Raw genomic sequence first — 25,492 nt, forward strand, 5'->3', positions numbered from 1 at the left:
TTTCTTGTGACAGAATCCAAAACAATGACCTGCAACTTGGATAATTTGGAAAGAGTAGAAATGCAAAGAAAGATTACGAATTTTGTGGTGTTAGATGGATTATGATATTCTCTGCCCCATGTCATAAATAATATTGCAATCCTGCCACAGGTGCAGCTCACAAACACAGATTTTAGCCGTTAGAAAAATAATTTAATGCAAACAAAAACACACCAAAATTTCTCAATTTAACCTGAAATGTCATCATATCTGTGTCCACCTGGACAACATTACTTCTTGGAAGGTACACAAAATGCTGGAGAAACTCAGCGGGTGCAGCAGCATCTATGGAGCAAAGGAAATAGGCGACGTTTCGGGCCGAAACCCTTCTTCAGAAGGAAATAGGCGACGTTTCGGGCCGAAACCCTTCTTGGAATTTGACCCAAAATACAACACCAGTGACTCAAAGCACTAGAGCTTATTCTCTGTTTCTTTATTGTATTTAAGACTTCTTGATTAAAGGGTAAACAGAAAACATCTAGGCACCTAAGTCTGCTCATTAAATTCAATACCGTCTGATTACGTGAAAGATGTTAATGAAGCAGTGAGCTGGGCAGAGGTTTTTGGCAGACTTGTTTATAGCATGCATCGTTATGATGTTCAGTGTTTTAAGGATAGTATTTATTTTGCAGAGGACATTTGTGCTGGAACTTGTGCCTTGGTTGATTATATATTCTAAGCTATAGAACTCATTCTCCAGGTCAAATCAGCCCAGATCTACTTCCTCATAAGATATGTTATCTGGTAAACACGATAGATTGACTAAGAAACATGCACAAACCTAAGTCACTGTAACACAAATGATATTTGAGACACAGATATTAATTTTATTATAATCCCATTATAGAATCACCTTAATGATAATGTGGGTTTTCAAGTTAGCGTCTTTTGTTCTTTTTTTTTTAGAAATATGCCCCTAAATTTACATCCTTGCCTCATTTCTGCTTTGGAATCAACATCTTGCAAACATGTTTGCCTCTGGCTGCTTTGATGCCGGGTTGTTTTCTTTAAATGTTTCAATGCCCAACACACACACAAACGTCTGACGCATGCTTGGATTAATGAGCGGCCATGACTAGAAAAGTATTCAGATTTTCACAAACTTTATTCTGGAAGGATTGAATTCCCATCATCTGGACAATCTAACAATTATCATCCAAATAATCGTATTGCAACATTTAAAACCTAATTGGTAGCTATGCTATTTTACCACTGAACGAAACACTGCAGAGCATAATTCAAGGTGGTCACTGGATGAGGAAAGAATAGGAGGCACATCTGGGGAAACTAGAAAGTCTGCAACTGCTCATAATTGGAATAACACAAACATGTTGCTTCTTTTTTAAAGAAGGCTATAAGATATGATAAATCAATTAATAAACTGCTGACCAAAGTCAATTTCAATGAGAACTTTCAGAAGCAATAGTATATAACTAAAGAGTACATCGTTTTAACGACCTGCCAGGGAAGTTATAATTTCTGTTTTGGGTGCAGTGAGTGGTTCTGCACCAGTTTTGAAATAAAATGTTTTTCTCTCTCTGGACTCTTCAGTCAAAATATTTTCTGTAATGCTGTACCAAAGGATGCCATAAACCTGTGCAATTCGGCAGTGAGGTAAAACAAAAATTAGAAAAATAAATATGCTGTGAAACTTTTCCTTGATAAATTTAAGAATGATACGTGAAGTTAGTGGACAGAACAGGTATCCATCTAAGTGGTGGAAACCTGGAATTACACATTTCACTAAATGCAACAGATATTCAACATTTTATGACAATCATAGAACAGGACCAGGACCTTTGCTCCATGATGTCTGTGCCAAACATGATGCCAGATTAAACAGAGAATCTTGAAAATCAAGAACGATGGCTGCGCAGAATCCCTACACATCTATCGCCTGTGTGAAAGGAATGTTCTAGCACACATTGGTCTAAACGGCTACCTCTGTGACACAAAGACTAGAAACTAAATGTCATGGTTTTGGTTTAGTTTAGAGATACAGCTTGGAAACAGGCCCTTCGGCCCACCGAGACAATGCCGACCAATGATCCCCGTATATTAACACTGTCCTACACACACTAGGGACAATTTTACATTTATATAAATCCTATTAACCTACAAACCTGAACATTTTTGGAGTGTGGGAGGAAACTGAAGATCTCTGAGAAAACCCACACAGTTACGGGAAGAACGTACAAACTCCGTACAGACAACACCTGTAGTCGGGATCGAAACCGGATCTCTGGCGTTGAAAACACTGTAAGGTAGCAACTCTACCGCTGTGCCACCCTACTTGAGAACATTTTACTTGAGAACGAGTGACAAATAAAACCACAACCTGTCTGAATGCCCCTTCAATGTTGCTCATGTGTCTGCGTTCACCCCCTCCCCTGGCAGTGCCTGAATGTTGCCAGTTTTTCTCATTTGGCGACTACCCTGATAAAGTTGGTGAAAACAAATCGAAACATCAGGCCAGCACGTACAAATTGGTCAAGTCCATTAATTTCTGCAAAATTAACTTATGATGTTAATTTAATGATGTTTACATTAAAAATTATCATTCGTTTTCAATCCATCCAGAACCATAAATTGTTGAAAAATTAGTGACTTCCTTTGAAACAAAATCAGGCTTATCTCAAATATTTTATGCTGCCGCCTACTAATTTGCTTTTATTTCTGTTGGTTCTATGTATTTCTTTTGTACTATTTCCTTATTTCTCTTCAGTTTGTGCTTTATATTTCAGTTTATCTCAGTCTATTCTAAACTATTTTCATTCCTTTATTAACTTTAGGAATCTATGTCTCACTTCTCCTTTAATTTTCCTGCATTCTTCTGCAACATTAATATTCTGGCAAGTTGGCTCTTTCCCTTCAACTCTGCTTTTTCCTGTTGATCTCTTCCCGCAATCTATGCTTCATTCCTTTTTAATTCTACATTGACAGTCAAATAGGAAATAAATGTACCAGCAATTGCAAATTATACTCTGTTTTGCAAATTAAAATTCTGTTATCCCAATTGGAAGTGAAATTTGGAAGAGGAGTAAAAAGTGCAACTTTCATGTGTCGAGAATTCCAAACTAGTGTCCAAGGTGAAATTCTGTCTCATAATTTTGCTTCACATGTACCTTGTAGCGAGGGATATAAGTAATCTGATGGTGCCAAAGTGACACAGACTTGTTGCAAGGTCTCAACCCGAAACATCACCTATTCCTTCGCTCCATAGATGCTGCCTCACCCGCTGCGTTTCTCCAGCATTTTTATGTACCTCAGACTTGTTGATGCTTCCATTACTATTTTTGCTGTTTTGCAAAGATTTAACAAATCTTTAGTGAAGGGATTAAATATTTATTCAGATAACATTAATGGCAGCAATTAATTTACAACAGGTGGTATCTTGACACCTTTTGCATTTGAAATGGTTCTGTTTTTTGCTGCTTCCTCTAATGTCTCATTGCATTTATCGAATGAGAAAGTATTGGAAACATTCCTTCTTTGATATTACAGTTTACCCTGAGTTCACCAGTGTTAGCCTGAGAGGTGGTAATGCACTGTATCTGGTCGTGGTGTCCACATTCCCTGTTGTGCAGTTAATGCAATAACTTAAGCATGAAGCATTCATGTTTTCTGTAGTAAATAAGGCGAATATCGGCAAAATATTCCACCAAGGGTTTTTGCTGAAGCCATTATTCAACGCTGAAGCATGAGGCTCATGGAACTATACCACAGCAAAAAGCAAATAATAAGTAAATAAACACATTCATAATGTTGACAGAATAGCCAGTTGAATTTATTGTAGTGATCAATTCAAATGTACAGTGTGGTGAAATCTGATTGCACACTCAACCTGTATTATTTCCACATGTGTAGAAGATGAAGAGGCGGTCTGGGATAGTAGTTGTAAGCATTAATAATTAGCTTCTCTAATCCAAGGATAATCATGCCTCTACGCCTGAGATTCGGACTCCTTGGTCACTCTCTGAGGCTAAAGCACACTGATGACTTCGTGGCATAGTGGTAGAGCTGCTGCCTTCAAGCCCTGTCCCACGGTGCGAGTTCATTCCAAGAGCTCTCCCGAGTTTAAAAAAATCAAAAGCACGGAGAATGAACGTAGCGGGTACGTCGGAGCTCGGAGACGTCTCTTAGCGCTAACAGCAGGTACTCGGAAAGACTCGCTAACGGCAGATAAGCACGGGAAGACTCATGAAGATTTTTCAACATGATGAAAAATGTCCACGAGAGCCCCGAGTATCGACGAGTGGCCATTACCGTAAATCTCCGAGTTCGAATCAGGGCAAACTCGGGAGAACTCTTGGAATGAACTCGTACCATGGGACAGATCTTTTACAGCGCCAGAGACCCCGATTTGATCCTGACTACAGGTGCTGTCTGTAAGGAGTTTATATGTTCTCCCTGTGAGAACATATATGTTCCTCCGGGTGCTCCGGTTTCCTCCCACTTCCCAAAGATGCGCAGGTTTCTAGGTTAATTGACCCTAGTGTGAAAGATAGAACTAATGTATGGATTATCATTGGTCGGTGTGGACTCAGTGTGCCAAAGGACCTATTTCAACATTCTATCTCTAAACTAAGCAGTTATAAATTTTCTAAATGCCCTAAAGGGTTTCATAAAGCCATGTCAAACAAAATATGACCAATCAAAAAGGAGATGGGAGGGTGGTGGGATGATGACAAAATGCATGTTCAAGGAAATAGGTTTGCATAGAATCTCAAAGGCGGAGAGGTGGCTGAAAGGTGGATAATGTAGAGAGGCTGAGAGGTTCAAGGAGTGAGTGTCAGAACTGGAATGTCTTGCTGAGTGGGACATGACTGCCAACCATGAAGCAATCAGGCTTGGTCAAAAGATTAGAAATATGAGAGATTAGAAATGTCAGCAAGTTTGTATAGGAGATCACAGACAGTGGAAAACAACAGTGCACAAAACCAAAGAATATACAAGCTAGAATCAGCCTTGGGCCCATAGGCTTTGCCATTCAATAAGATCACGATCCTTCACCTCAATGCCACTGTCCTACACTAATCTAATTTCCCTTGATTTATTTTCGGTGAAAAAATGCACTTTAATGAATAAAATAATCACCTTGTGGGTGTCCCACTACTTAAGTTAGTTATTGTTTTATGATGCTCTAGTGTCGTGAAAGTGTGGTGTTCATCAAATGCTGTTTCTTTAAAAAAGGATAAATGTTGCACTGTCAAACCAATATTTTCAGGCATAAGTATTGGTTTTGGTTTTGTAAATACCATGTTGCAGTTGCCAGACAGAGACATTACAATCAACAAAACCAATAAAGACAGAATCGCAGGGGGTTCAAATATACACACAGTGGATCATACTGTGGGGAAAATGGACCAGTTGACATTTTCATTTCAGATCATTCGTTAAATTTTGACAGATTACCATTCATATTTCTTTTTCTTTTTTTTAAATTAATATTTTTATTATAAGCAATGTACAGTAGTTTAAATCGTGGCATTTAACATAATACATTTTGTGTACAACTTCTTGTTTTAAATTTAGCAATAGAGAAATAACAGAAGCAAGTAAAAGAGAGAAAAGAAAAGATTAAGGAAAGTAGTGATGTGTAAACCCCTGGAGTACCACTCCAGGAGTTAACGATTAATAGTTTGTGGAAGGATAGAGAGAAAGAACCCATAAAGATGTGAAAAAAGAGGAAAAAAGAAAGGAAAAACAAAAAAAAAACAAAAAAATAAAAAAAGCATGGTAATCTACAGGTCTTCAGGATCAATTGTTCTCCCATAAGCATTTATGATGTTATGAATGGCATTTATATGACATTGACATTTCTCTGGGCTGCAAAACCTATGAAGCTGCTTCTGCTCTTCATCCCAGATTAATGAAATAATTGTGGGGGATATTACGTATATATTAATGAGCAGATGTTCATATCAAATGCATATTTCACTTTTCTCCAAATGCATTGACCATATATAGTTTAATGAGCACCAAAATCCAATCTATTATATATTAAATAATTTACATTCGAACAATCATGTTCCTTACTCCATTTTGAAAGTTAATAATGAAAAAACAGTTTCCATTTTATCACTGGTTATTATAAATTATATAAAATGAATTACAGAAATGCTTGTTTGTCACAAATCTATTAGAATTGTGATTTCAGGCTCATCAATCCAAATTTCTCTGATTCAATTGGTATTGGACCAATGACCAGAGTTCTCTGCATTGCTGAATGTGTATGAGCAGGGCTCTGTTTCTCATGATTGAAGGTGATTACAATGTCTGCATTTGAAACATTTCATGTACTCTTTGTGTTTTGGAAGGTGTACCTGTCTCTGCATATTTGGAAAATGTGTTTTGAGAAACTTATCAGAATATCAGGAGAGAAGAAAAAGACAATAAACAGAAAATAAGAGAGGGTGGGTTTCTTAAATGTGTATATTTTAATGCTAGGAGCATTGTAAGAAAGGTGGATGAACTTAGAGCCTGGATTGACACCTGGAGGTATGATGTTGTGGCGATCAGTGAAACATGGTTGCAGGAGGGCTGTGATTGGAAACTAAATATTCCAGGATTTCGTTGCTTCAGGTGTGATAGAATTGGAGGGGCAAGAGGTGGAGGTGTTGCATTGCTTATCAGGGAAGATATTACAGCAGTGCTTTGACAGGATAGATTAGAGGGTTCGTCTAGGGAGGCTATTTGGGTGGAACTGGGAAATGGGAAAGGGGTAGCAACACTTATAGGGGTGTATTATAGACCGCCAAATGGGGAACGAGAATTGGAAGAGCAAATATGTAAGGAGATTGCAGATATTAGTAGTAAGCACAAGGTAGTGATTGTGGGAGATTTCAATTTTCCACACATAGACTGGGAAACACATTCTGTAAATGGGCTGGATGGGTTGGAGTTTGTAAAATGTGTGCAGGATAGTTTTTTGCAGCAATACATAGAAGTACCTACTAGAGAAGGGGCGGTGCTGGACCTCCTGTTAGGAAATGAGACGGGTCAGGTGGCAGAGGTATGCGTTGGGGAACAGTTCGGGACCAGTGATCACAATACCATTAGTTTCAATATAATTATGGAGAGGGTCAGAACTGGACCTAGGGTTGAGATTTTTGATTGGAGAAAGGCTAACTTTGAGGAGATGCGAAAGGATTTAAAAGGAGTAAATTGGGACATTTTGTTTTATGGGAAAGATGTGGAAGAGAAATGGAGTACATTTAAAGGTGAAATTTTAAGAGTACAGAATCTTTATGTCCCTGTTCGGTTGAAAGGAAATAGTAAAAATCGGAAAGAGCCATGGTATTCAAGGGAAATTGGACACTTGGTTCGGAAAAAGAGGGAGATCTACAATAATTATAGGCAGCATGGAGTAAATGAGGTGCTTGAGGAGTATAAAGAATGTAAAAAGAATCTTAAGAAAGAAATTAGAAAAGCTAAAAGAAGTTATGAGGTTGCTTTGGCAAGTAAGGTGAAAGTAAACCCAAAGGGTTTCTACAGCTATATTAATAGCAAAAGGATAACGAGGGATAAAATTGGTCCATTAGAGAGTCAGAGTGGACAGCTATCTGCAGAGCCAAAAGAGATGGGGGAGATATTGAACAATTTCTTTTCTTCGGTATTCACCAAGGAGAAGGATATTGAATTATGTGAGGTAAGGGAAACAAGTAGAGTAGCTATGGAAACTATGAGATTCAAAGAAGAGGAAGTACTGACACTTTTGAGAAATATAAAAGTGGATAAGTCTCCAGGTCCGGACAGGATATTCCCTAGGACATTGAGGGAAGTTAGTGTAGAAATAGCAGTGGCTATGACAGAAATATTTCAAATGTCATTAGAAACGGGAATAGTGCCGGAGGATTGGCGTACTGCGCATGTTGTTCCATTGTTTAAAAAGGGGTCTAAGAGTAAACCTAGCAATTATAGACCTGTTAGTTTGACGTCAGTGGTGGGCAAATTAATGGAAAGGATACTTAGAGATAATATATATAAGCATCTGGATAAACAGGGTCTGATTAGGAACAGTCAACATGGATTTGTGCCTGGAAGGTCATGTTTGACTAATCTTCTTGAATTTTTTGAAGAGGTTACTCGGGAAATTGATGAGGGTAAAGCAGTGGATGTTGTATATATGGACTTCAGTAAGGCCTTTGACAAGGTTCCTCATGGAAGGTTGGTTAAGAAGGTTCAATGGTTGGGTATTAATGGTGGAGTAGCAAGATGGATTCAACAGTGGCTGAATGGGAGATGCCAGAGAGTAATGGTGGATGGTTGTTTGTCAGGTTGGAGGCCAGTGACTAGTGGGGTGCCACAGGGATCTGTGTTGGATCCACTGTTGTTTGTCATGTACATCAATGATCTGGATGATGGTGTGGTAAATTGGATTAGTAAGTATGCAGATGATACTAAGATAGGTGGGGTTGTGGATAATGAAGTAGATTTTCAAAGTCTACAGAGAGATTTATGCCAGTTGGAAGAGTGGGCTGAAAGATGGCAGATGGAGTTTAATGCTGATAAGTGTGAGGTGCTACATCTTGGCAGGACAAATCAAAATAGGACGTACATGGTAAATGGTAGGGAATTGAAGAATGCAGGTGAACAGAGGGATCTGGGAATAATTGTGCACAGTTCCCTGAAAGTGGAATCTCATGTAGATAGGGTGGTAAAGAAAGCTTTTGGTGTGCTGGCCTTTATAAATCAGAGCATTGAGTATAGAAATTGGGATGTAATGTTAAAATTGTACAAGGCATTGGTGAGGCCAATTCTGGAGTATGAGGTACAATTTTGGTCGTCTAATTATAGGAAGGATGTCAACAAAATAGCGAGAGTACAGAGGAGATTTACTAGAATGTTGCCTGGGTTTCAGCAACTAAGTTACAGAGAGGTTGAACAAGTTAGGGCTTTATTCTTTGGAGCGCAGAAGGTTAAGGGGGGACTTGATAGAGGTCTTTAAAATGATGAGAGGGATAGACAGAGTTGACGTGGATAAGCTTTTCCCACTGAGAGTAGGGAAGATTCAAACAAGGGGACATGACTTGAGAATTAAGGGACAGAAGTTTAGGGGTAACATGAGGGGGAACTTCTTTACTCAGAGAGTGGTGGCTGTGTGGAATGAGCTTCCAGTGAAGGTGGTGGAGGCAGGTTCGTTTTTATCATTTAAAAATAAATTGGATAGTTATATGGACGGGAAAGGAATGGAGGGTTATGGTCTGAGCGCAGGTATATGGGACTAGGGGAGAATACGTGTTCGGCACGGACTAGAAGGGTCGAGATGGCCTGTTTCCGTGCTGTAATTGTTATATGGTTATATGGTTATCAGGATTTTGAAACACAGGATGCAGCCAAGTGAAATAAAGGACTAAACCAATAATTTTCTCATGCAGACATGTTGTGCTTTTTATTATTGGCCTTGTGGGAAGTGAATCAGTGACATTGTATTGGGAAAGTGGAAGGAATACATTTGAGGTAGGTTATACATTATGGGAATTAGTATAGTTGGTTAATGAGGCCCTCTGTGCTTTGGCAAATATCTATGTTGTTACCACTCTTGAAAACAGTAAATCACACAACACGTTTAAATGAGTAAACAGTCATGAGGTCATGAAATTCTTTAATGAGCACCAAAATCAAAACTCACATAATGAATAAATGTAATGATTTACACTCTAACACCCTAACTGTATTCAGCAGACAACCGTGTTGCAGGCACCATTTTGAAAGTTAATGAGGAAAAGGGTTTCATTTAATCTCTAGTTCTTACTGTATAAAATGAAATCCAGCAATTATACTTGTCTCTACAACTTTAGAAAACATGTTTTCAGAAACATAGCTTCAAAAAAAGCATTCATGGACGACAGGACAGAGCCAAGGAAATGAAGATTAAACAATGCAGTCATGCTAGACATATATGAGTTTACGAAATCATTGTCAGTCAATATTAGAATACTGTAGCCTCAACTTATATTTAACACAGCTATTGTTTTATCTATATATTTGTACCCATTTCCTATTTAAGTTTCCTATTTTAAATCTCCACCACAGTAAAATTGGATTTGGCGTTTCCTGTTGCAATTCATGTAGTGTGGCGTCATTACACTGTTGTATTTTGTGCATATAATGGCTTGCAACCAGTTACAATCCCTCACTAGCAAAACAACGCGTACTTATTGCAGGAAGCTGGAAGCATACAAGCATTGGGACATTTTGTTTTACATTTTCACTGACTCTGTTGATTGACCTGTGCTGCCCTTTTGCAAACAAGCAACATTGGGATAAATCACAGCATTTATGGCTCTGTTCCTCGTAATGGCAGCAACTTGATAATGGCGAAAGCTCAATTTGACCATTCCTCCTCCCCCTGTGCAAATGGTTCCACTTCCTTTCTTCTCCCCACCTCTCATGCTTTTCCCTTTTGCTGTGGCCTGTGTGGCTGCCATGCAGAGAACAACAATGTTGACCTGCTTCCCACCAAGTGAATGAAACAGCTGCAAAAGCATAAATCAGCTGTTGATGCCTTTAATTGTAATTTGAGAGTGCCTGATGTGGCAATAGGGCAAGATATGCCACCCATCTTGCACAACAACATAGGTAAAATCTGCAAACAAGGCAAATACAAATGTGGAAAAGTAGGTTAAGGGGGAAAAATAGATCAGCCATGATCGAATGGCAAATGACTCAATGGGCAGAATGGGTTAATTCTTCACCTATGTTTTAGGATCAGCATGTGCACAACGCAAAGAAGCACCTGGAACACATTGTTCTGTGGGCTATCAAGCTTTGCATTGTGCCAGTGATTTCCCCAGTGCCAGCCGGATTCTGACCTAAATGTAGCTGCTTTCACCAAATATTGGTGTGCTCAACATATATCGAGGGTGGTCTGCTGAGGAAGCACAAAACCAGTGATATCTCCATGAATCTGTGGCTGACCTACCACATCAGAAGGGTCGAGTATAGTCAAAGTTGGTGAGAATCATCTTCCACTCCAATTGCTTTGCCTCCAAGGGCGGCACAGTAGCGTAGTAGTAGAGTTGCTGTCTTTCCGCGCCAGAGACCTGGGTTCGCTCCTGACTACAGGTGCTGTCTGTACAGAGCTTGTGCGTTCTCCCAGTGCTTTCTCTAGATGCTCCCTGGATTTTTCTCCAGGTGCTCCAGCTTCCTTCCACACTCCAAAGACGTACAGGTTTGTAAGTTAATCTACTCCAGCGTGGAGGGTAGGAGTGATTGTTGGTCTGTGTGGACTTGGTTTGGCCGAAGGGCCTGTTTCCATGTTGTATCTGTAAAGTCCAGCAGAATGGTAAACAATTATGGGGTGACACGTCCAGCTGAGTGACAAAAGTAAATTCTCAATAATAGACGGCTAAAGGATGCCATGTCTGTATCTGTTTCCTCCTTAAATATGTTGAGTTCTCCACCGCTCTCAGGAAGAGAATTCCAAAGATTCACAGCCCTCTGACAGAAGAAATCAATAAAGGGTCCCTATAGTTGACCCCTTCTTGATTTGAACTATCTCTTCTAGTTCTGGATACACCCACAGGGGAAAAAGTCCGTTTAGCATCACCCTTTTCTTTTGACTGGATAACACGCAATCAAAAGCTTTTCACTGTAACTCGGTACACATGACAGTAATAAACTAAACTTTCTAGTTTTCAATAATATCACCTCTCGTATCTCTGGTCCAAATTTACGGATCCAATTTGCTCAACCATTTTTCACATTGACAACCTTTTCATCCCATCAACTAAATTAGTGAACCCTCTCAACACTGTCTTCAATGCAAGCCTTAAGTAGACCAAACTGTATAAAGTACTCCCGATGCAGTCTCCTCAACGCCCTATGTGTATCAAACATTTTCTGATTCTGTACTCCAAACCCTAACTCTTTCAATTAGCCTTCCTCATTATTTGTTGGACCTGCAGGCAAATCCATTATATTTTACTTCGGAGTCACGTGAGTGACTACGTGAAGAACCCCGCCAGGACGCATGCGTGTCATATCGCTACACGCATTGCAACGAGTCACAGCAGGGGGAACGACGTTCCCCTTAGCGGCAAAATTTGAAAGCCAGGAACAGCAGGTAAGGAGACCCTGCGTTCCTTCCACTTACCTTACAGGTGGAGGCATGGACCAGATCCACGAAGGCTGCGAAAAAGCTGGCGGGGGAGAACCGCGGAGTTGCGGGCAGCCAGCAGCAGCAGCAGCCAACGGCACGCCAATCTCTCGTAATGGGAACAGCTGTGCCCGACTTCGCTCCCGCACCGGCCACGGCCGGGCGGTAGAGGGAAGCAAAAAACTAACAGAGTCGTTGACTCCAATGAGTCCGACTCTGAATAGCCGCGAGCGGCCAGTGCCCGTGAGCATTGGGACCGTTTGGAGCGGCTTCAGGAGCAGCCGCGAGCGGCCAGTGTCCGTGAGCATTGGAGCCGGTTGGAGCGGCTGGGAGGGGGGAACAGGAGCAGCCGCGAGCGGCCAGTGCCCGAGAGCATTGGAGCCGGTTGGAGCGGCTTGAGGACAGGAGCAGCCACGAGTGGCCAGTGCCCGAGAGCATTGGAGCCAGTTGGAGCAAATACTCCAAAGTGACAGGCTCCGGGAGATGGAGACTAGTCACAGTGGGCAGCTAGTAAGTCCTACAGCAGTACCTCTTGTAGGGCTGCACAGTGTTTCTCCCTCATCAGAGGGGAGTACAGGGGGTCAATTCTGGGCTGACCCTGAAAAGGGGTGTGCAGAACATACCCCTAGTGCGCATGGGGTGCAAGAAAACCTATTGGATATGGTGCCCCAGTTTATTCAACCCGACCAAACTGGCCAAATCCTGGAACCTAAAATAGCTGCAAGTATCGACTACTTGTCATTCAACCAGCTATAAGGACAGGCATTATTGGACACCACAGCAAGACACTTACCACCAGGGAACATCAAATCACTGAATGTTCCCAGTGTCAACCAGTGTATTTGAAAACATGTCGGAGCCTCAATCAGAGCCAGGAACTTGAAACTACAGAAAGTTCTGAAAGTCCTAACAGCGGGAATTACGGTTTTCGCCCGCACAATAAACGAAAAAGACATAACACAAGATCACTGGCTCTATTTTGCAACTACCAATACGAGTAAACAGCATTAGGAAGAGTGTCATCCAACCGGCCTTAGACCTTAATTTGCAGGCCAATGCAAACCTGGAACCTCCAAACCACCAATATTACTATTTGGAGGCAACTTATCAAAACAGGTAAAAGAACTTGACGAAGAGGGTAAAACCCTGGGGCTCATTAAAGCAACGTCTAAAAACTACATCGGCCAGAAACAGCACCCCTACGCACCACCAGTCGGCCAAGACAAACTGGTGAAAGCTCGAAGGCCAGGAACACTCAACATCGGTCTTTTTTAGGTCATGGCCCAGACCGGCCTTCCTGCGAAATGCGCTAACCCTCAACACCGACCCAACTACAGATCCAGACACCGGCGCCTCAACGTCCACGGAGGATGCCGAAAAAGTAACAAACCTACCAATAGTAACCATGGAGGTAGGTGGGTCTGGTTCCTTACGAGGTTGGTGGGAGATTACAATTCTATCTGGATGCATGGAATAAATTAACTACCGACACTTATATTTTCAGAAGTATAGGGTTATACCATAGAATTTATACAAAAACATAACCCTCCAGTTCAGCATGGACCGAACCGAATGTTCGTGCTTACAGGCAAAGAAAAATCAAAAGCGCATGCTGAACTACAGTGGCCTTATAAAAAAGGAGTAATGGAGGAAACCCAACACGAATCACAGGAATTTGTGTCCAAAATCTTTATCATAAACAAGATGGTGGTTGCCGCATCATCATAGATTTGACTAATTTGAATACAGTACCCATTAGAGGTGACCACAGATGTTATTTAACACAATGGATCATCTGGGGTTCACCCTTAACTCAGTTCACATGTCAGTGACTTTGCCGAAAGAAAAGGTTACAGCCTTAATGGAGGCTTGCAGCAAAATCATTGACATCACTAAACCATCCATCAGACTGGTAGCAAGAATAATTGGCATAATAGTGGCTGCATTTCCAGCCACACAAATCGGACCTTTACATTATCAAAAATTACAGAGGGCTAAAATACGAGCACTCAAAAATTATGGTGGTCATTTTGACAGACCAATGAAGCTGCCAACAGAGGCCATAATGTAACTAAAATGGTGGAAAGATAACATTAGGCATTGTTCCAATCCAAACATTATCAGCAACCCGTCTATGGTACTACAAACTGATGCCAGTGCACTTGGTTGGGGTGCTACCAATTCCATCTCCAGCTGTGGGGGAGATGGAATGCACAGGAGGCATCATTATTACAAACACTGGGCATAAACTACCTGGGAATGTTAAGTGCATTCCATGGCCTTAAGTCATATTGTTCTGGGTTATATCACCAGCATGTTAGACTACAAATTGACAACACCACCGTGGTAGCATATATCAACCATATGGGTGGAAACAAATCGACATCATGTGACAATCTTGCCAACACAATTTGGCAATCCAGAGAGATATTTGGATATCAGCTACCTACTTACCAGGTAAACTAAATGTAGTGGCAGACACCAGGTCACGCAAATTCAATGAAAACACTGAATGGATGTTGGATAAAAATGTATTTGCTGAAATTACAGCACGGTATGGAACACCAGATATCGACCTATTCGCATCCAGGCTCACACCAGTTATCGAATTATGTTCTTGGGAACCAGAACCTGGGGCAGCGGCAACAGATGCATTTTCGCTGCATTGGGGGATATTGTTTATTTATGCATTCCCTCCTTTCTGCCTCATCAGTCGGGTATTAAGGAAAATACAGCAAGACTCCGTGTCTGGTATTTTGATAGTACCCGATTGGCCTACTCAACCATGGGTCCCGGTGATACTCGACATGGTATTAGAACCATGCATCACCATCCATCATAGACCTAATTTACTGGTTCATCCCGCAACAAGGGGAAGTTACCCATGTCATAATTATATAAACCTATTAATTTGTAGAGTTTGAAAGCACCTCTACTACACCTGGGACTGACGGACCGAACAGTGGATATTATTTCAGCGGCCCACAGACAGTCCACCAAAAAAAAACAGTACTTGGTGTCATCAGGAAATGGGGAAAGTACTCTCACAACAATAACATCACCCGCAGATCTATGAACATCCCGTCTGTTCTGGAATTCCTGGCAAGCCTCCAGTACGATGAGAGGCTCAGTCATAGTGCCATCAACTGCGCCAGAAGTGCTCTGTCAACATACCTGTGGCAAGGAACAGAGCGGCATTCTGTTGGGACACACCCTGGTAACCAAACTCATGAGGGGCATGTTTAATGTTAATCCCCCAAGAACCAGGTACTCCCAAATATGGGATGTGAGCATTGTACTGACCATGCTAAGAAACTGGTCTCCAGCTACAGCTCTGTCCCTACAGAAACTGACTATGAAAACAGTCATGCTGATGGCCTTGGTCACGGCACAAAGAGTCCAGTCGCTACAGAAACAAAGGCTGGACAACATGACTATTTCATCTGGAAATTTAACTTTTCACATCAATGAATTAGTCAAACAGAACAGACAGGGTCAGCAGGCCTAAAAACAGAATTCAGGGCCTACCCGACAGATGATCGTCTCTGTATTGTAACACACTTACTATTATATATGGAGTATACTAACCATATAACAATTACAGCACGGAAATAGGCCATCTCGACCCTTCTAGTCCGTGCCGAACACATAATCTCCCCTAGTCCCATATACCTGCGCTCAGACCATAACCCTCCATTCCTTTCCCATCCATATAACTATCCAATTTATTTTTAAATGATAAAAACGAACCTGCCTCCACCACCTTCACTGGAAGCTCATTCCCTAAAATTTCACCTTTAAGATCATCAGAGGCAAAGAAATGTCACTTTTAATCAGCTACAAACAGCCACTCAAAAAAGTGACAGTCCAGACCATCTCTAGATGGCTAAAACAGGTCCTAATAAAGGCTGGAGTAGACACTAGCATTTTTAAATCTCACTCCACCAGGGCTGCAGCTACATCGGCAGCTATGAAGTTGGATGTTCCTATGGACCAAATCCTCAAGTCAGCAGGATGGTCAACGGAGAAAACTTTCCAACGATTTTATAACAAACCAGTCATTGAACCTGGAACATTTGCAGAAACAATTTTAAGTTCTGTAATATAATTTTACCCCATAAATAGGGGCTATAATCTGGTGTTAATATATTTATCGTTGGGTTTTCAATATCGTATTGATGTCTAATGATGTTAACACTATTCTCCCCATAATCAAGGCAGATGTGATGCATGGACTCGTTTCCACGGCATGAAATCACAGAGCTTTAAAATCTTCACGTAGTCACTCACGTGACTCCGAAGTAAAATGGTAAGATTAAACGAGAACTTACCAGTTTGAAGTTTGATCGTTATTTTATGAGGGATTACGTGCCCTCCGCTCCCACCCTTGATCATATACTCAACTGGTATCTCTTCTCTAATCTTACTATGTTTAGTCATTACAGTTATCTGTGATTTCACACCGCTGCTTTGAAGAATGACACGCATGCGTCCTGGCGGGGTTCTTCACGTAATCCCTCAACGTTACTCCTCATAAAATAGCGATCAAACTTCAAACTGGTAAGTTCTCGTTTAATCTTACCATTTTATTAACCAAATCCTAACAACCAGTTATCTTTCAGAATTGAATTATATTGTGCATTCTGGTGCATTTACAAATTGTAATTGATCAATGTGATTAAGAAGGGTTGTTTTCATCATATAAACAACTGTATAATCATAAAGCACTGTCATTTACCAGGCCTGTTCTTTCAGCAGATGAAGGTTGTGAGGATGAAGAGGAAGCAGAGAAGCTGCAGAATGGAAAAGAAAGGGGTAAGTTCGGAAGAAATTGGAATTTAATAATGTTAAAGACTTTTCTATGAAGAAGTGTTTGTCATATGTTTTATTAACTTAAAGTTATGAAAAAAATTAGATATTTAATAAATGAAATTCATGTGTGAACATCTTCAAGGCAAGATGAATAATGTCCAAGTATTTCTGACTGATTGGTTGGCAATTGACATGGAAGTTAAGTTACGCCAAGTACATTGTCTTATGCACAAATGCAATGAGGTACAGGTACAATTAAAATTTTGCTTGCAGCAGCGTCATGGGAACATAGACTCAGGCCAACGCACGTCAACTTAAATTACACATAAATAACAGAAAGTTCTGCAGGACAGTATAAAGAAAAAGAGACTGCGGGAATTAAAAAAGACATGTATGCTAAATGAGAGTAAGTCTGAGGTCGTCCTTCAGGCCCCTCGGACTCAATCAAAATGATAGCAGGCGGCCTTGGAAGCCTTACCCCACTACTCAAACCTCACATCAAAAACCTTGACGTGATATTTGACTCAGCATTGAAATTTGACAAACAAGACAATGCCGTGGTAAAAGCTAGCTTCTTTCAGCTTCGGACGATAGCTAAAATAAAACAATTCCTCCACTTTGATGACCTCGAAAAGATGATCCACACATTTATCTCTCCCGCCTAGATTACTGCAACTCTCTTTACACTGGCATCAGCCAATCTCCCCTGTCCCGCCTGCAACTGGTCCAAAACGCTGCAGCGAGACTCCTGACGGGCACCCGAAAAAGGGACCACATCACCCCGATCCTGGCCTCTCTCCACTGGCTCCCTGTGCGGTTCCGTATACATTTCAAGACCCTCCTCTATGTCTACAAAGCCCTCAATGGGCTTGCCCCCACCTACATAAAAAGTCTTCTCACCCACCACTCCACCTCCAGGTCCCTCAGATCGGCCAACTTGGGGCTGCTGACTATCCCGCGGTCTAGGCATAAGCTCAGGGGTGACCGAGCCTTTGCGGTTGCAGCTCCTAGACTGTGGAACAGCATCCCCCTTCCCATCAGAACTGCCCCCTCCATCGACTCCTTTAAGTCAAGACTAAAAACGTATCTTTACTCCCAAGCCTTTCCTGACGTCCACTGAGCGAGGGCTATATGTATATATGTATGTAGTTTGTTTGTTTATACTGTTCTTTCAGCAGATGAAGGAGATGTTGGGTGGACTCACTGTGGTGGATGTTAATATGTGTTTATTGTTGTTTTTTATTGTATTGTATTATATTATATGTATGACTGCTTAAATTTCGTTCAGACTTCGGTCTGGATGACAATAAAAGGCTATTCTATTCTATTCTTATAACAAATGTAAAGCACTTTGGCCAACGAGAGTTGTTTTTTAAATGTGCTAAATAAATAAATGTGACTTGACTAAATACAATTAGAAAAGAAAGCCTCACGTTTTCAAAAAATGACTGCATTTAGTCCCCAGATTATGATAGGATTATATTGTTGAGAATTGTTCATTACCCAATGTCTCAAATGGACAAAATCATTTTGCGTGTGAGAGTCACAGAAATATCCCAAGCTCTTTTTCTATTTCAAATGTTGTTGTAAAGATGCAGGTCAAGAAGTTGTATTTACGTGATACAATACTTCTCTCTGGTACACCATGCCCTTTCAATTTGTGTCGATCTCTGTGCATATGGCACCATGCATCTGGACATGTGCAATTATATCAATTGGCAAACAAGGCTCATTGTAATTGTGCTTGTACAAATTATACTGCACACGTGAGATCTGACGCTCTTTGAGAGCTGCCCATACATAATCATCAGGGAAAGCCAGCTTCTGATCTCCATATATGCACATTGCCATGAGCAACATCTGTAGCCTTCGCTGCATGTTTGACTCATTTTAATGAGTGCTTTCACCAATATCACATTGGAGTGGAATCAGGTGTCTGCACCGCCCATCCTAACACTCACCATGTTGCTTTTAGCTGCACTAAAATTACTCTACTCTTATTTTTCCACTATTAGGTTTCCGTTCAGCCCTTTCCTAATTATCAACATCTTTCCATTGAGTGCACTTTCATCTGTTTTCCTTTATAAAGGCATTGGTACATCTACCAGCACGCATGCATCTTGCTGAGTATTTTAGAGTGCTGTTGGCATCTTTAAAAACAAAAACAATATCATTTTGAGCCACATATCATATTCTATAATATTTTCATCACAGTTCCGCTTCCCAGCAGTAAATCTATTCAAAGTCTCTGACTACCCGCCTAGCATTTGGATTTCATCTTTTATCAGTGATTAATAATTAGTAAATTGCTCAGAGAAACATTAATTCATAAAAAAAAGCCTCCAACCAGACTTCCTGACATTAGCAGAGTGCTCCTTGAAATAATGGAAAAAATATCTAAGTAGAACAATGTGTTCCTAGTTCAACACTGACTGATAATAGTCATAATACATCTCAATCTCCAATTTATTTTGGCACGGATGGAAATGTGTGTTGCACCTATTGAGACATATTAGGGACATGAGCAGGCACCAGACAAATGCAGTTTGCGCATAAAATACACGCCCGAAGCAATACAATCTCTAGGCACATACTTATAAAATTATTGTTGCTGGAATAGGATTGTAAACATACAATGAAGCCATTCAGTTTATCGTGCCTTAACACCCTAATTTAGTTCCCATTTTCTCGTGGTTGGGCTGTCCACGACAGGACGGCATAGGTTTAAGGTGAGGGGTAGACGTTTTAAGGGAATCTTTGAGTGGTACGTTATTTTGCACCGAGAACATGCTACCAGACCTGGCGGTAGAGGCAGATATGATTACAATGTTTAGGAAGCATTTTGGCAGCGCATGACCAAGCAAGGCATAAAAGAACGCAGACCTAATGGAGGCAAGTAGGATGACTGCAGAGAAGCATAACAGATGTGGACATGTTGAGCCAAAAGGCCTGTTTTGTGCTGTACGTCTTTTATTAGGATTCTTATTATTTGATTCCCAATTATCTTGGTAGGTAGCCAGTTGAACCTTCCTTGATGTTGCTTCATTCGAGATCTCAAGGTAATGTTTCATAGTGTGGTTCAAAAGGTGTGACACGGATTTTTGTGACAAGGAGAATTCTAGGTTTTAAAACTTTTTTTTAAAGCGTGAATTACATTTGTGTTGGTCAGATTTACTAAAGCAATATCTCAATATCTGTTTTCCCAAAGCATTCACAAAGGAAAGCATGAGCATAGTACTTTCTCTGAATAAAGAATATAATCAATCATGGTGCCACAAATGAGATGTGCCATCTGGTTCAAGGCAGTAAATCCCCCAAAATTGGTGGTACTAATCCATGAGAGCTGAGAGCAACAGTGGCACATCTGTTTTAGATTTGCTTGGTATTATAAAAGTCACCTTAAATTGGGAGTAGCTAAGAGACTTCTTGATGAGAATGTGTTTCAACATGACTATTCTCATGCCTGGATCTTTAAGTGACATGCAGAAAAGGAGATAAGAGTCTAATGTATTCTACAGTGGGGTTTATCAGCTGCCCGAATGGAGATGAGAAAGTTACGTGCAAAATAGAAATTGAATTTGTCAAATTGATTTATTTTCTGACAGGTTAAAGTGGAAAATGGAAGGTGGAAACTAACTCAAGTAAGTGAGTTAATCAATGCCAGAATGTATATCGCTTAAAATATAATGACAGTCATCCGTTATTAGCTTCAGTTGATTGTTGGCCAAAGATGAAATGTAAAATCAACAAATTTACAGAAATCAATGACTGTTTCTATATCCAGCGGGAACTGGTGGAATTTACCCACAAGCAGCAATTTCAATACAACAGCGCTGCTCACGGGTGTGGCTCCACGAACTGTTTCCAAATCAGAACCAGCAGCATAGCTCAGGCTGGCTGAATTCCCCAGCTGGGAATCTGCTGGCTGAGCTGCCCAGGGTTTCCCTGGTACAGCCAATCGATTCATTTGTATATACAAGAATGATGGCAAAGGGAAAAGCTAAATATATACACCATTTACATCTTTCAATTAATTGTGCTTATTTAAAAAAAATTATGAATTCAATGTTTTATTCATTTTATTCTTTGTTACAAATTGATCATTTTTATAAAGCTTCAAACTAAGTTTTATTAACCCAATTTAGCACGGTCCCTGACTCGTACCTGATGCCATGGTCTTTAATTCTGATCATTATCACATATGCCAAACCCTCCTCAGCCTATAATCCTGACCTATCTGCACCGTCTTAAAGTCCCTTGTGATGGGCCAGCAATCTGATCTTGATTTTCTTATTGTTCAGTGGCCGTTTGTGCCTTGTCTACCCAGGTTGAATACCAAAGGTAATCAACCATCTTCATTGATGTGCAAACTACATTTAAGGATCGGTGTTTTCAACTTATTCAACCATTCTTCCAACGTCATTACAACCTAGAAAAAAGTGTTGGAGTAACTCAGCGGGTCAGGCAGCATCTCTGGAGAACATGGAATGCTGGCATTTTGAATCAGGACCCAAAACATCACCTATCCAAGTTCTTCAGAAATGTTACCTGACCCGCAGAATTACTCCAGCATTTGGTCTTTTTTTGTAAACAAACATCTGCAATTCCTTTTTTCTTGATTATAACCTAGTTATATAGTCCTCAACTTTTATAGTTGTGGACTAAAAAGTCCATAACTTTTATAGTCCACAATTTCAACCAAGGGACTGAAAGTAATGAGCAATAATCCAACCTTGGGGAACTAAGGTGAAATCATTTTTGCTATTGCCACCTGTGTCTAAGATTGGCAAGCAGCACATAATGGGAATCGGATCAGAGGCAGTATTGGTGTGTATGACATGTACTCAATGTCCGAATGCAGAGCAATTGAGCACTATTTCATCTTTTTCAGATCCATTTAACTATGTTAAATGATAGCTTTCTGCTTTCTGCTACCTTAAAGAACAATTCCTTGATTGTATTTATCCATTTTTATAATTACAGTGTCAGCAAATCTCAAGTTTGAAATTGTCGTTCTTTTTACCTCTTGGTTTCATCTTCCCAATCTTATATATTGCAGGCACAGTGACTATACAAAGAAACCAATCATACTTGACTTTTGTTCAGCCATTTGAACCACTCTTCTTTCAGCTGTTGAAGACATCATTGTGTGAATGTAAAATAAATCAGAAACAGCCTTTTGCTGAACAATAAACTTTCTAGTTCCACTCATTGAAGGGCTCTGGCACAGGAACACATTCATATCTGTCTTCTACATCCAGTGCACGCATTATTTTCGTCCTCAACAAATTCTTACTGTTTTCGTCATTACACATTTGTTTTCAGAGTTTTAATGTTGTTTTCTGTTATGTATGAAAATGACAGCATTGACATCTCAGTGTTGGTAACTTAAGTAAATTAACTACTGAAGCAGTGGGATTAATATTGTGTCTTTTGCTGCTATGTTTTCCATATTATCCTCTGACAATTTATGCTTTAAATTTGTTCTTCAGTGCATGGAATGCGTTTTTTTATTTGAATGTGCTGAGGGCAGACGATTAAGGGAATTCTTTCCGACATTGCTTAAGGCAGCTGGCAACATTTATATTTTCCAACAAGGTTGCCCTTGCCACCTCAACATTTCTGAGGTTTGTCTTCAAATCCATTACTGTGATCCATGCATCCTTCCATGGTATCTTGATCTACAACAATGAAAGTCTGCCCTTCACAGGAAACTTCATGAATTCATTTATTTCTATGCTTTGAGGCTGAGATTGAAGGACACAGAAAGGTGAAGTGTCTGATTTGGAAATTGCTAAATCATCTGTAGTTCGCATGTAACTTCTCACTTTAGCTAATGAAAAATAAGTGATCCAGACTTTAACTAGATAAAGTCAATTCCCAGCAGATTCTAAAGACTTTTTTTTGCAAGCAAGGTTAGAGAGAAATGGAAACGGGGTTCAATCCTGACCTCTGGTGCTGTCTGTGTGGAGTTTGCACATTTTCTCTGTAACCACATGGATTTCTGCCCGATGCTCTGGTTTCTTCACACATCCCAACACTTGCAGGTTTGTAGGTTACTTGGCCTCGGTAAATTGTCCCTAGTGTGTGGGGAGTGGATGCTAAAGAGGGATAACATAGAACAAGTGTGAACGGGTGATTGATGTTCCGCATGGGCCGAAGGGCCTGTTTCCTTGCACCACCTTTCAATTCAATTCAATCAAAACTTATCGCATCTTTGTTTGATTTTAAAGTCCCATAATATATAACCTAGTTTCTTTATCATTTCACTTTTGGTAGAGGGCCACAGGTCTGCAAGATTTGTTTAGGCCTTGTCTGTACTTATGTGATGAGTAGCTTTCAAAGGTTCAGGCTGGAATTTTTTCAGAGCTTTTTTTCTGCATTCACTTTAGTACTGAAATGCATTCTAATCTTTGGTTTTCTGTTGTAATTGTCTTGAGCATCCAGGAATCAGCAATGTGGGATCTGGTGGCACAGGTTGACTAACTTTGTAGTATCATACTGGGTTTATGCAACACCTCTTCTTTTATCCCCTCTGCTGCTTTTGTGTTGTCTATATAAAGTTGTGAAAGAGCAGCACTTTGGAAAGACAGTCATCCATAGCACAAAAGCAGTACTGCATCCACTGCCCGTCACCCGTAGGCCCACAAATATGCCCAATGTGCTCTCTGTCTATGCATCCCTTCCTCTGCCAAATTCTGAGCGCTTTGCCTTCAACAAACCAAGCCCAACACTCTTAAGGGAGGGATGAATATTACTTGAAATTTAGTCCTTGGGTTGAGTGCCCTTGAGATCCCCATTGAAACCCATCTCTTTGAGAAAGTTTTAACCAGGCATTCTGCTATTCTCTTCTTGCCTGTGGTGCATTTTCTGTTGAATTATGCCTCCATGAAATGACTTGCAAAGCATTCCTATGTTAAAGGCATGATGCAAATCCAATTGTTTAATATCTGATTTGTTTAGGTCACCAGGCTTTAATTCCCAAACCATCGTCTAAATATGCTGTAGTTGGGAATTGGCATTCTTCACCTAACACAGCATCGGAAATACTCTTTCTGTTTCTTTCTTGATCACGAAGAAAGTGGAATATTAAAGTCGAAGTACACTCCAAGGGCTGAAAGGTTGTTGAGATAGGTTAAAAAAGAGCATGATAAATGTCACTGTACGCTCAGATCTGCATGACTTATTGTTGCAAGGGTTTCTATATCTTTCAGATGCTTTCTTTCTACTGTGTAGCTAAAATATTCCTCTGCAAGCAGAGGGACTTTCAAAACACAAGCAGTTAGGTAGTCTTGTAGTTAGTTCAATATTGTTAATAGAAAATGAGTAACTTTAGAAGGGATTCAGATATTTTAAATGAGGTAGGAAATCTGTATAATAGTATGGTTATAAGTGAGGTCATTCTTCACATTGAAATCGGCCACCTTGTAAATTATGCAATTGTAAGTTAATTTGTATAGTATCTAAAATGTGTTGTGAATTTCAATTCATGATGTCTTATTATGGTTAACTTGTTTTGTGCAACCCACAATTGTCATCTGTGAAAGATGTCTCAATGTTATGTTTTACATTGCATTGGCTGTTTTTCTCTGGTTGCTGAAAGTAACACAGATACAATGATAAAGGACCAGATCAACGTTTTTTTTAAAGTTTTATTTTATTTGTGGACTTAATGCCAGTTGTCATCTTTCTATTTATTATGTTGTGCTGATGTAGTGCCGCAAAATAAAGTACTGAGTCTTTATCCTTCATTCAACCACAAATAAAGCTGAATCATGTGTGTGAAAGTCAGTTTCCTTGAGTCTAATGTTTGAAAGAGTGGAAATAATAGGAAACGAGGCAAATAAAGAAGAATGGTTATGGTTAGATGTGTGTCAAACCTACAATGTCACAAATGCTCTTGCACGATTCGGTTAAATGTAACAATGGCAAAATAATCAAGGATAAGGCCTTTGGAAAATATGGTTATTTTTTTCTGATAACAATCATTAATTCTCTTCTCACATGATGCTTCTCTGTCTTAAAAACATAAATGCAAGGTCATTGCCTTTTGCCAAATTAGACAAAGTTGCAAGGGTATCTTAAAAAACATAGCAATTTTAGGATCCTCCTGACCAGCCAAGAAGAATATCCATGTAAAGCAAATGTTGGGGTTGGAATATTCTGAAGCATTAACATTGACTCACAATGGTCTAATGCTTTAAATACTTTTAGAACAACAGAGGCTTTGTAGTTTTGCATTGAGGCATTTTTCATTTCAAAAATGTTTTACTCCATCATGCAGTGAAAATCTAAATGTCCTATTTGTTGAATGTCCCATCCATTCAAGGTGATATGCTTGATGTTGCACAATGAACTACAAAGGAGAAACTCCTTCTCATAACATTGATGATGTTGCCGTTAATGAGATGTAATTTAATTGAAACTGTCAGTAATTCTGTCAGATATTCCATCTTATCTAATGCAAGTTTATTTACAATGGCAAATTAAAATGTTTTAATATAATTGATCGTCCCATGCATTGATGGAAATTATTCT

At 40.1% G+C, this 25,492-nt stretch overlaps 1 protein-coding gene across 18 annotated transcripts in view; it reads left to right on the forward strand.

Moving 5' to 3' along the window:
- Nucleotides 1–24,745, forward strand: part of dtnb (dystrobrevin beta) — a 448,064-nt gene extending 423,319 nt beyond the window's left edge. For 7 of the 18 annotated variants that reach the window (XM_033021431.1, XM_033021435.1, XM_033021439.1 and 4 more), the window contains 2 exons: nucleotides 16,898–16,957; nucleotides 22,014–24,741. In XM_033021431.1, coding sequence (XP_032877322.1) covers nucleotides 16,898–16,957; nucleotides 22,014–22,147 — 194 coding nt within the window. In that variant the 3' untranslated portion in view covers nucleotides 22,148–24,741. Of the gene's footprint in view, nucleotides 1–16,897; nucleotides 16,958–20,559; nucleotides 20,596–22,013 lie in introns of all 18 variants that reach the window. The other 11 variants (XM_033021441.1, XM_033021443.1, XM_033021447.1 and 8 more) reach the window with 4 other exon arrangements.
- Nucleotides 24,746–25,492: the final 747 nt, after the last annotated feature.

This window comes from Amblyraja radiata, chromosome 5, assembly GCF_010909765.2.
Source record: "Amblyraja radiata isolate CabotCenter1 chromosome 5, sAmbRad1.1.pri, whole genome shotgun sequence".
Classification (NCBI taxonomy): domain Eukaryota; kingdom Metazoa; phylum Chordata; class Chondrichthyes; order Rajiformes; family Rajidae; genus Amblyraja; species Amblyraja radiata.